The 12,361-nt window shown below is 49.9% G+C and overlaps 1 protein-coding gene across 6 annotated transcripts in view; it reads left to right on the forward strand.

Moving 5' to 3' along the window:
- The first annotated feature begins 915 nt into the window (after positions 1–915).
- Positions 916–12,361, forward strand: part of Clec20a (C-type lectin domain containing 20A) — a 57,976-nt gene continuing 46,530 nt past the window's right edge. For 4 of the 6 annotated variants that reach the window (XM_076547764.1, XM_076547767.1, XM_076547766.1 and 1 more), the window contains exons 1-7: positions 917–3,354; positions 4,365–4,409; positions 5,437–5,802; positions 7,322–7,390; positions 9,292–9,660; positions 10,708–10,806; positions 12,029–12,244. In XM_076547764.1, coding sequence (XP_076403879.1) covers positions 3,318–3,354; positions 4,365–4,409; positions 5,437–5,802; positions 7,322–7,390; positions 9,292–9,660; positions 10,708–10,806; positions 12,029–12,244 — 1,201 coding nt within the window. In that variant the 5' untranslated portion in view covers positions 917–3,317. Of the gene's footprint in view, positions 3,355–4,364; positions 4,410–5,436; positions 5,803–7,321; positions 7,391–9,291; positions 9,661–10,707; positions 10,807–12,028; positions 12,245–12,361 lie in introns of all 6 variants that reach the window. The other 2 variants (XM_076547765.1, XM_042258373.2) reach the window with 1 other exon arrangement.

The following is a 12,361-nucleotide window of genomic DNA, read 5'->3' on the forward strand; positions in this document are numbered from 1 at the left end:
TGACCAAGCTTGTTCCTCATTATCTGGCTGAGCTCTGTGCAGACGGAGGGTTTTTTTTTTTTTCTTCTTTTGGCAGGAAGCATTGGTAGATTGCTCACACAGAGGCTGCCTGGTTTCCTGGAGCTTGAATTCAATAGATTCCAAATTTCATTTGTACTCAGTGCCAAAATATGTTGCTGCTCTGATGTAGTTCAGACTTAAGGGAGCCCCAGATCATACATCCAAATCCACCTTGGTGAGCTGGAAGTGAATTTGGCATCTGGTAGGCCCCCAGTGCCATGGTGAAGAAGCTTCCTGGATGCCTTGGTGAGTGGAGGGCAGGTGCCGCTCACGGCATCAGCTGCATCTGAGTCAGCACCCCCCCCCCCCCAGGAGCTCTGATCGTTGCTGGAGGTCCAGCCTCTGCAGTTGCCCTCCAACAGACAACCCAGCTGAGGGTGGGTGCTTGTGTGTGCCTGCTAACTGCAGATCTCTGGTCAGTCCTGTAAGTACAGGACCCACAAGGACGCTGCCTGTGGAAATGCTGTAGACGTCTATTAGTGACTGTTTCAGTTTCGTATTGGTTTCTGTGATTAAAAAAAAAAAAAAAAAAAACTCCAATCCAAAGTGTGGTGATTTGAATGAGAATGGCCCCCATAGTCTCGTATGTTTGAAGACTTGGTCCCCAGTTGGTGGAACTGTTTGGGAAACATTAGGAGGTGTGGCCTTTTTGGAGGAAGTGTGTTACTGGGGGTGGGCTTGATGGTTTTGAAAGTCCACACCAGGTCCATCCAGTGAGTTCTCTCTCTCTCTCTCTCTCTCTCTCTCTCTCTCTCTCTCTCTCTCTCTCCCTCCCTCCCTCCCTCCCTCCCTCCCTCCCTCCCTCTCTCCCTCTTCCTCTCCTTCCCTCCCTCCCTCCCTCCTCCCTCCCTCCCTCCATCCCTCCCTCTCTCTCTCTTTTGTTTGTTGTCTAAACACGTAAACTGTCAGCTACCTGCTCTAGTGCTATGCTGGCCGGTCTGCTCCCCTGCTCCCTGCCATGACGCTCCGGGACTCTAACGCTCTGGAGCCATGCGCCTCCAGATTAAATGCGTTCTTTTTATAAGTTTCTTTGGCTGTGGTGCTTTGTCACAGCAGGAGAATAGTAATTCAGACAAAAGGCAGCATAGAGGAGGAGGAAAGGGGTCGTTCGGCTTATAGTTCCAGGTCACACAGGTCGTCACTGAGGAAACTGAAGGTAGACACCAAAAAGTAGTCCTGATGGCTATTCCACACAGCATTACCTCCACCGAAGGGAGGAAACTCACTTTGGAGCCCAAAAAACTGTGGCAGGAACCATGGAGGACATTGTCTGCTGGCTGCTAGGCAGGTTTATGTTGTTAGCTTTCTTATACAGGTCAGGACCACCTGCCTAAGGGATGGTGCTTCCCACAGTGGCCTGTGCTCTCCCGTATCAGTTAGCAATCAAGATAAGCCCCTCTGCTGGGGGGAGATTTTCAGTGATGTAGCTGCCTTTGAGTCGGTCACCCAGGATGAAGTCGGTAATCCCAAGAGACTCACTGTTTTCCCTAAGCTTGGCTGGAATAATTCCTTAGTCTGGTGCCCCATCTGGGGTAAACAGCACCTTGTCACAACTCTCTAGAAAAGGCCATGCCACCTTCATCTTGAAGAGGATAGTTCTGTTTTCCAGATCCCCTTGACGAGGCCTCAGGCACAGCTGTACCCTCTCACCCCCCTCCTGAGCTCTTCCCCGTACGTCCTCTTGAGAGTGTGAACCCCAGCGTCGAGTCTCAGCCTCTCCCAGCTGTGACCCCAGGTCTGCCTCCCTCGGGTCTGTTCCTCAACCCGATCGCAGTTTGGCTAATGCAGATGGGAGGCCAGGCAGTGGGCATGTTTACTTTTGGAAGAGAGGGGTGGCTCAGACCCAGACAGACGCACTGGGTCTGTCACTGTTAAGGAGTGACTTTCACTGACCCCTAAGGAGGGGGTGACAGCCTGGATTCTTGGGTGATGTGCTTTCCTGGTTGGCCCTGCAAGAATTCTTTGCAGATGCAGTCTCGAATCCAGGACTGAGTAGTCGGGTGAGTGATCTGTAAATTGGACTCAGTCCCCGTTCTCAAGGAGCATGGGTCTAAAGCGGAGAGAAAGCATGTGAAATTGCCACCTGCCTTTGCCACTTGCTGCCCCTGGGGCATGCTGTAGGGGCCCTTACACCCCCACTTCACTTCTTCCTGGGCGTGAGAAGCCTGGTACTCAGCAGTGTTCTTCACTGAAGACATGTAGACCAGAAGCCTTTGCGAATGGCAGGACTGATAGGTGAGTGATAGGGCCAGGGTTTTCCAGACTAAGATGGTCAAGGTGTCCTCTCAGTAGAGAGGGGTTCAAAGGCACCCTGACACTCGCTGGTTCTACTCCCGGGATGACATCACTGGAGGCCATCACTGATGGAGCACACTGAGGCGAGACGTCATTGCTGAAGCTCTGACCATCTGCATGGCACTTCCGTCTTGTCCATTCAGCCATCTGTTTATGCCTTTTTTACAAAAGTGGGGGGCGGAAAGGGGGCTTCGAGGCTTTCTTTTTTTTTTAAACCTAGCCCTTGGTGGGACAGAGAGAAATCTGGGGATCATGGGGGTGGTGTGGACAGACAGAACACAAGCAAGAGGCTTTGGTTCTCCAGAGCAAGTGCCTCTGTCTCCAGGCTGTGCTGTATTGGGATCCAGATCCTAGACCTGGGATGGAGTGGGGCTCTGATGTCACCTATGTGGGGCCTGTGGGCAACACCATCCCATTTCATGCTTTCCAGTGATCGAAGCTTGAATTGCGGTGCTGTAACTCCCTATCATGCTGTGTTGATCAAGCTGTTTCAGAGGCACAGTGGTCTTTCTTATACAAAGGGGACAAGGAGAAGGTGACAGGGTCTCTGGTGATGGTTGTGAGGTGAGCGGTGGAACGGGGAGTCTAGCTTTCTCCCTTTCCCTCCTCCGCCATGTCACTAGCTCCCCTGGATCCCAGGAACCCACGGGACCACTCACCTGGCTCTCCATTGCCCTCCTCCTTCCCTCTCCTGGCAGCCAGCCCCCGCCCCCCAGGATGGGCTCCTTCTTGTTACTCTGCTCATCGGTTGCAGGATCCATGGTGCTTTTGCCAGAGTGTCGGACGAGGACGTTTCCGTCTTTATTTAGGCCATATCCTGGCAAACAGCAGGCACTCAGTATTTGCTTAGGAAAATCCATCAGTTTGGGTAGCAAAGAGAAGAGAGCGAGAAAGACGTGAGCACACTAGACTCAGTCTTTACAGAAGGCCGTCAGCTGCAGGAGATTTGTCCGGCCACCATCATGCTGCCTGCATGGCTGTCGCTCTCCTGCATGACAGGTAAGACACACACACACACACACACACACACACACACACACACACACACACACACACACACACACACACACACACACCCCGGGCCTGGAGGGTGCTCCGTGCATCCCCAGAGGCCCTCAGATTTCCAGGTTGGTTTGGTTGGGAGACAAAAATGGAAAGAGATAAATGATTTTCAACCATCATTTTAAGGATGGGGAGGGAGGTACCCTCCCCCACTTCCACAAGCTTTCATTGCCCAGAACTGTGGCCCAAACAGCACATCCAGAGGGCTGGTCCTGAGAAAAGGCACCTCGAGAGGGTGTCTTTGGGATGGGGTGGGATTGCTCTGAGGAGGGGAGGCCTGGGTGGTTGAGAGGGAGAGATCAGCACAGGCGGAAGCTGACTGGGTCCCTGGTACCCGGATCAGCTCTAGGTCAGCTTCTTGGGCCGAGGCCAGGGCCGAGCATGGGATGGTACATGACTCTCTTCGAAGGCCCCCTCACTGAGCATGGGACTGGAACCATTAGAGTGGCAGGGTGGCCCCCACTTAAAGCCCCCCCCCCCCACTGAGTACAAAATGTGGAGCACCAGAAGCTGGGTGACCCACTGCACCGGCAGAGGAGGATGACAATCTTGCCCAAGCGGCAGAGGGCATAGTTACAGGTAGAGAGTTCCAGAAGGCTTGCTGTAGTTGACAAGATTTGCTGTGAGACTGGATTCCACGGACTAGAATGGGATGGCCCAACTGTGACTCCAGGGTCTCAGCTCAAGCAAGGAAGGAGAGTACCACAGATTCCTGAGTCCTGGGCTTGTGGGTTCCAAGAGGCTGGCAAGTTTTTTGTTTTGTTTTGTTTTTTGGAACTGTTGGGTGTGACCCATTAGCTCCTAAAAACAACGTTAGTGGGTGACAGCAAGAGAGCTTTAAATATTAAGTAAGGTAGCATTCAAAAGAATCAAAGTGAATCGTATATCCTGTCAAAGTGAATAGAAAAGACAAATGTGTTTTTCCCCCCATTCTTTCTTGGGCACAGGAATTCTCCAGATGTTCTTTGCAACAGGCAGCTTCATCAGCTCTGGTGGGTGTTAGAACGTCACTCTTTCTGGCAAGTGCCTGTCCTCCGTCCTTCCCTACCCCATCTTGCATGCTTGGCCCTCAGGATTCAGGCTCGAGGCCCCCAATTCCTCAAAGCAAGCTTTTCATTCTCCTCTACTCTGCCCTGGCACCAGGGTGGAGAGCCTTGCATAAGCCTAATTTGCTAGAACCCGGAAAGTGGTTGGAGCCAGGGAGGGGGAAGGAAGGAGCAAACACCGGGATAATAGAGTTTGGGTGGGTCCCTGGGAGAAGCTTCCTGCCTCTCACCTGTCTCTCTCTCCCTGCGTTCCTTCAACACACCGACTGTTTCCGGTGCACCTAGATGGGGATTGGGAATATAATGGCGAATAAGGCAAGCCTTGCCTCCTAAATTGCTTAGACCTGGGGGAGACACACAAGCTTAACACTCTGCTTTCCATACAAGTATCTGAAGAATTCTGAGGTTAGTCCCAGTAAGCATCTCCCTGCTCAATGCTGGAACATACCTGAACCACTTTCTGGATGATCCTAATGTATTATAATCCCAGTTAGAATTCCTGACGTAGACACAGCGCTATGCTGTGATTAAGGGCTTGGACCTAGGAACCACACATTGTGTTCTGGAGTCATGGTTCTCTCTGTTTCCCATGTAGTGGCCTTAGTCATCTATTCAACTCTTGATGACTTGGAGTCCTTATCTGTAAAACAGATATAATGAAATCTTAAGTAGTCCTTGGGAAAACTCAGTGAGCTAAAATGGCATAACACACATGCGCAGTAAACACTGACGATTGCTGTTAACCACCAGGCGAAGGAAAGAAGGTAAAAGAATGAAAGAAGAGGGAACTAGCATGGCCAGTCCTTCTGGTCCAAGTGGCTTGTGGAAAGGTCCAGAGGCAGAGCTGGGTATGGGTGGGGATCAGGTGAGCGGTACGCTGGAAAAGGAGAGCTTCTCCTATGTATGGCTGAGATCTCTCAGGGACAAGGGGGAAGTGGGGGTAGTCACGTAGTGATAGCTTCTCCTGCCCCAGCCCTCCAGCTGGTGAGCAACAGCAAGACCTTCTATCGGGTGGAGGAGCCACGGACCTGGAAAGAGGCCATGCGCTACTGCCAGGAGCGTTACACAGACCTCGCCGACCTGCAGAGCGTCAACAGTCCAGTGAGCATCATGGTGGTCTACTCCTACCTCAGCAGTACCCAGGCATGGATCGGCCTCTTCTATGATGTGCGCATCTCTGGCCTGAGCTGGTCTAGTGGTTCCATCTTTACCACCCCGACATGGAGTACGCTGCCTGTCTTCCAAGATGGCATCTGTGCTACTGTGTATTCATGGACCTCGGTCCCTGCCCTAGGGGCCGCCTCCTGCACAGCTCAGAAGCCCTTCATTTGCTATTATGGTGTGTTCAGATACATGTTCTGGGCCTGTTCTCTTTTCTCCAAGATTGTTTTGGGATGGGGGAGAGGAAGAGAGGAATGTGTGTGTATCTGGGGCAGGGGGACATCTATGAGAGTAACTGGAGGCTCCCTCACTCTCCTTCTAGCATCCTTTCCTCTCTATGACCTTAGTTTGTGGTCTTTGTGTACTCTATTCCCAAGACCACACCAAGAAACTGGATATAAATAAGGATAGAGAGAATAATATCTAGAATGTTCTATTACATCTCTTCCATCTTGAAAGCTTTGAGCAAGGAAGGAAATGGGAAAGACAGGTTGGAGGGCCCATTACCTATGAGAACAGAATTCAAGGTCTCACCTCATGAAGCACAGGGTACAGTCTATTGTCTAACTAGGGGGTGGCAGAGAATAGTCCATTCACCCCATGAGACCTTTTGCTTCTTGCTAAGTGGTGACTAGGACCAAGTCCAGACATTGTTGCTGGGGATCCGCCGTCAGGACATCATGGTGCCGGCTGCTGGGGAACACCCCATCTTTGTGTTTTACCCGTGCTGTGTGCCCCTGGAGCCCACACCACTACAACCCTTGTCCTCCTCGTCGTTGTCTTTTTGGTGACAAGAGGTAACATGGAGGTGTGGTTGTGGATAGGATTGCGGTTTCCTGGTAAAAGTGCCATCTTCTGCCTTTCTTGGCCAGCCAAGGCTCAGCATAATTCCATGCCACCCTGATTGCCCAGATACTGACCTGGAGGTCATTCTGTCATTTCCCTAAGCCACAGCCACACCATACTTGCCATGAAGCCCTGAAACAGAAGCCCACAATGGCCTTGGTTTTAACTCTAGATTCCCAGGGGTGGCCAGTGGGTTCCGTAGGAATGCCTGCCAAAATCAGAGCTGTGTAGGATGGATTTCTTCCTGCTTCCTTCATAGTCTTACAACTCAGCTACCACACACTCCGGCCCCATTCAGTTGTCTCCAGTTCTGCAGGTCCATTGTGAGGGCATGGGGCAAATCACCACTCACTTCCATGGGTCTGCTCTGTGGTGGCTACCGTCTGTTGTCTGAACAGTGAGTTCTAACAGACATCGCATAACTTCCTTACAATATACTTAGCAGACCTTCAAAGCACTTGGAATGCCATTCTTTTTATGGACCATCATGCTCTGTTTGGTCTCTTTGGCCTCATTGCTCAGCCCTCCTCTAGCTGTGGTGTATTGATTCATTTCTGTTCTCCAATCCACACAGCTCTTTTCCTCAGTTGGATAGTGGACCACTGTCCTCACTCTGTTGGGTCTAGGTGGCTCCTTCTCATCTTATCCTTAAAAGCAAAGTCTCTGTGTTATTTCTACTACTTTCTTAGGGAGTAGCACCAGCCACACAATAGGTGCTTAATCTATATTTACTGAATAAATGTAGAACGGGCCAGCTCACCTTTGAACTTAGCTTCTTTTGGCTCCAACCTGGTGGTCCTGGGCAGTTCTCACTCCCAACCTCTAATTTGATGTCTGCTTCTGTTTTACAGACCCTGCTGTAGGACACCGTAGATCCTTGAGGTCCACTATTGATGAAGTGGCCACTCTTCCAGAAGAAGGTAACGTGGCTCTGTCTTCCCTTTTCTGGATCTTGACTTATTTTGACTTGGAGTCATCTCCCTGGACCAGCAGGCAGAATGTGGACCATTATGGTTCCCTCTGCCCCCCACCCTGCATCTCTTGCCTGACCTGATGTTTGGATTTGGGGTACCCAGACTAAAACTCAGGAGGCTGATGGGGACAATGCCTGAAGAAGACAGAAGGGAAGGTGACTAGCTCCAGGTCTCACAGTAGTGTGTAGCCAGTTGCAACCCTGACACCTGAGTCTTCCTCTGGGACTCAGGGTTGGTAGATAAGAGGATAGGACCTCTTCATAACTCAGGTCCTTGCTCTCTGTCTAGAGAGATACTTCTCTTAAGATTCCTGCCCCTTAGACAATACTGCACTGGTGTTTAAAAGGAAAGTTTCTTCTCGTCTCTTACAGAAAAATTCTATGATAAAAGGAATAGTCAATTCATCTGTGTTTAGGGTTCATTCTCTGGGTGTTACAGAATGTAGAGAGAAATAGCAAAGGTTTCCCAGGCAGGCAGACCTGTGCTTTAATCTCACCCTGACACTGAGTTTGGGATGGACTCAGCTATGAAATAAGATTAATAATAGTTACTTTCCAGGATGACAGTGAACATCAAGAAGTGATGTAAGCCAAAGGCATGGGTCAAGGCTGGCACATACTAGGGGCATAACACAGAATAATTTTAAAGGATTGGTTTTAGGGTAGGTGAGATGACTCAGTCAGTGGGTAAAGGTGCTTGCTGCCAACTCTGATGACCTGAGTTCAGTCCCTGGGACACTCACAGTGAAGACAGGACTGATGTCTGCAAGTTATCTGCTGATTTTCATGTGGATGCTGTGTCATGCACAAGTACACACGTGTGCATAGGCACAGTCATTAAATATGAAAACTCCATTTAGCTAGGGAAACAGGCGCATCTTAATGGACTGAAGGGAGCAGGTGCGACCAGAGAGTAGGGAGGGGTCCCCGTTTGAATGGGAGGATATGACTCCAGATTCTGCAAACAGCCTTTTCTTTATCGAAACCTCCAGAACCAAGGCAGGTGGAGCTGCAGCACCTCACATCCTTTCCAAAACGTCCATTGTTGGGAGTCAGAGAGGCATGGGCTTGAAGGGGACTCTGGTGGGGAGCTGGGGGGAGGGGTTGCCTCTGGGATCAAAAGCAATCCAGCCTGGGAAAGGGAGGTAGTCATCTGTCTGAGCACACAAGGAGCAGATCTGTTGGGCAGATCTTCTCTGCTTCCTGCCTACCAGATCTGAGCTGATATGGTTGGCTCCCAGGAGCGCTCTCTCTCTCTCTCTCTCTCTCTCTCTCTCTCTCTCTCTCTCTCTCTCTCTCTCTCTCTCTCTCTCTCTCTCTCTCTCTCTCTCTCTCTCTCTCTCTCTTCTCTCTCTCTCTCTCTCTCTCTCTCTCTCTCTCTCTCTCTCTCTCTCTCTCTCTCTCTCTTTGTGTGTGTGTTGGATCACAAATGAGGCTACCTCTAAACCAAGACTGTCTTACTTCCATCATAGGAATAACCTACTACTATTTCCCAAACAGTGTCTACCACTTTATTAAGTGCTAATGAGTAGTTTTATGTAATCCCGACTTTAGGTATTATTATTCCTATTGGACAGATGAAGTAATTGAAACTGAAATCTACCTTGTAAAATTATATAGCTGTAAGAAGAGCCCTTTCCTTAAGGATCCCTCCACACCAGCTGCTGTTACTATGTTATGATATCTCACTCATTCTCCAACTTGGTGGTTCCCCTATAAAATGGTGGTTTTGACCAAATTTAAAACCTGAGAATCTAGGTCAAACCAGCTCTTTCCTTAGGCATTGAAAGCTGGGATGGCAGACACCATGGATCTCAGACCTGTGGTCTCTGTATTCTTTGCTTCCAGCTGAGGTCAAGATTGGTGGACAGACCTTCATTCGGATTGAGAAAACCATGTCGTGGTTCTCAGCTCAGACCTACTGTCGCAACCACTACACAGACCTGGCCAATCTGCAGAAGGTGACTGATGAGAAGGGCAAAGAAACCCTCCAGTCCATCACAAATGATGTCGATGCCTGGATTGGCCTCTACTTCGATACGGCGATCAATAATCTGACCTGGTCCAGTGGCTTGGGTTTCAGCATTCCCAAGTGGCTTCAGAAACTACCCATGTTTGGACAAGGACTGTGTGCAGGACTCCGTGTCTTTTCCAATGGCCCACCTCAGATTTATGCAATCCTTTGCCATGAGCTGAAGCCTTTTATCTGTTTTTATGGTATGTGAAAGCCCACTTGGCTCATGGAGGTTAAAATGAGTTTATTAAACAGTGGTGGGTACTCAGGGTAGTCCTAAGCAAGTGCTTGGAGGCTCTGAGGGTAACATAATTAATTCTACAACAGGCTTTTGATTTGAGACTTTTTTTTTTAACCTTAAAGGGAGTTGTAGGTACTTAAATCCTGGGGATCTTCAGAGGATGGAATGAACCCCATCCAGCCTTATTATAATAGCAATTAGCAACAACAATTAGTCATCAAATAACCATGAGCCCATGCTTTAGAATCAGATAGACTTTACCACTTCCTAGAAGATGGGCAGAATCCGTTTCCCTTTCCTCATCTGGAAAACATACTTTGCAAATGGGATTGAGGACATCCACCCCCATAGGATGCCTAAGGCTGAACGACAGTGGAGATTTTGACATAGAGGTAGTGCCCGCTAACAGCAGCTCTGGTCACTATGAACTTGAAGATCTCAGGGCTACTCTGGATCTTGTGTGTAGTGTGCCTCCTTAGTGACAGGTCTCCTACCATGTCCTTGGCTTCAGCATCCCTCCTCCCGCTGTATTTTTATTGAGAGAGAATCCACATACCTTAAGACAACCATTTTCCCCCCTTTTAAAGACAACCCTTCAAAGTCCACAATTCAGTGGTTTTTAGCATTTGCATGCTGTTCAGCCATCACCACCGTCCAATCCGATGACTTTCATCACCCTCAAAAGTCTTGACTCACAGTTGTGTCCTACTTTTCCCTTGGCAACCAAAATAGAATTTTATGCCTCTGTGGATTTGCCTATTTGTGGCTGTTTCTTTTTGTTTTGGATTTGAAGACAATCTTGGCCCTTATCTGCAAAACAGGTAAGTCTTCACTGATGAGCTGTTGTCAAGAGTAAAGGTGAGAGGATCTATCCCAGTGAAGTTTACAGTGTGCAGTAACTGGGCCCCGCAGTTTGTTCGCTGTGGTGGAGGCAGACCGGTGGGATCTGTTGTGACTTCTCACAGGGTTGGTGTGACGGAGTCTGCCCTTACACTCTGTTTTCTCATAGACCCCTCGACAAAGAGGCCTCCACTCATTGACACTTCCTCCCTCAAAGTGACTCACCCCTCCAAAGTTACTGCAAGGACAACCTCTAGGCCAAACACAGGTACTCTGAGTCTGTTCTTGGCTGTATCTGGGGTCTTCTGGGCCTAGAAAACTAGAGAAAATGGTTGGTCTACACATAACCCAGGGTGGAGCCCAGGTGAGTGGCCTTCCCTGAAGTGCTAGTGAGTGAACAGAGATGAGCTATGCCAATTGTGTGGCAATCATTTACTACTTAGGGCAGTTAGGCTCTTTGCTCCTCTTCCTCATACTGCTTGCCTAACCATGGGTAGGAAAATGAGGAATTGGTTTACCACAAACATCCCCCCTGCCACTTTTTTTTTTTTTTAAGATTTTTATTTTTGGTGTTTTGTCCTCATGTATGCCTGTGTGAGGATGCCAGATCCCCCAAACTGGAGCTACAGACAGTTGTGAGCTGCCATATGGGTGCTGGGAACTGAACCTGGGTCCTCTGGAAGAGCAGTCAGTGCTCTTCACCTCTGAGCCATCTCTCCGGCCCCACAAACATCCTTCTTTGTGGGCTTCTGAACTTGAAACTCTAGGTCCAGGAGGCCTAAGAGAGGCTGTGCAGTCTCTCCAGTGCACAAATAAAGGCCTGGGACACAAAGGGACAGATGGCTGAGTGGTGCTCCTGGGGAACAGTCACCAGAGAGGCCTTGGAGGTTCAGCGCCCAAAGGAAGCAAAACAAAGGAGATCTGTCAGCCCCCTCTGAGAGAGCATGCTCCTCTGCTGGGAGAGGGGCATGAGCTGATGGGGTTTTGTGATGTGGTTATAAGTTAGGGCAGTTGACAAGACCCAACAATGGGGACAGACACAATCAAGAAAACCCCAGAACAAAAGCCATCCAGTCACTGTAATAGGATGAGGTTGGCAGGTGGCCGGGTAGGGGATGGTAGGAAAGAGGAACAGCAGGGTGCTTGTGTGGAGATGCCATCACTGGAGAGCTGGCAGAGGCATGGATTCTTTTGGCTAAGAAGCTGGGTTGAGAAACTGCCTTCTGTTTCCCTGTTAAGGTCTAACCCGGCATCCACCCAGTTGTCTGGGAGCCACTGCTAACTTGGGCTGGCCCAAATAGGTTCAGAAGACTCAACTCTGTCTTTAGTGGGTCAATACTACCAACTGTGGCAGGAAACTGGAGCCTGAAGCTATGATCGTCTCTCTGATCTGCCCCACTGGGGATACTAGGAGTTCCTGACCTGTGGCCAGGGCCTTGAGAAAAGGTCCTGTGCCCAGTGAACCCCACGTAAGTCTTGTCTCGTCATAGGGACCAGCACTGACCCCACAGAGGCCTCCCAAGCACTGGCTTCAGCAACTTGGATCTCGCAGCAAGTGAGTCATGAACCAACTGAGGTCAGCTCTGGCACCTGTGGCTTCAGCACCTGTGAAACCACTTCTGCCTCCACCGCCGTGGGCCTCACAGCTCTCCAATCTCAAGAGATGGTTTCAATAATCCCTCTAGCAACATCAGCACCTACAGCAGGTACCTTGGTTTGAGAGGGCTCATGAGCCCACTGGTCACTGCTCAGAGCTCGTCTTTGGACCCTGAGCACCCAGGAAGCAGTATGATTCTGGGAGAAGGGCCCAGCACATCACCGCT

Source organism: Peromyscus maniculatus, chromosome 11, assembly GCF_049852395.1.
Source record: "Peromyscus maniculatus bairdii isolate BWxNUB_F1_BW_parent chromosome 11, HU_Pman_BW_mat_3.1, whole genome shotgun sequence".
Lineage (NCBI taxonomy): Eukaryota > Metazoa > Chordata > Mammalia > Rodentia > Cricetidae > Peromyscus > Peromyscus maniculatus.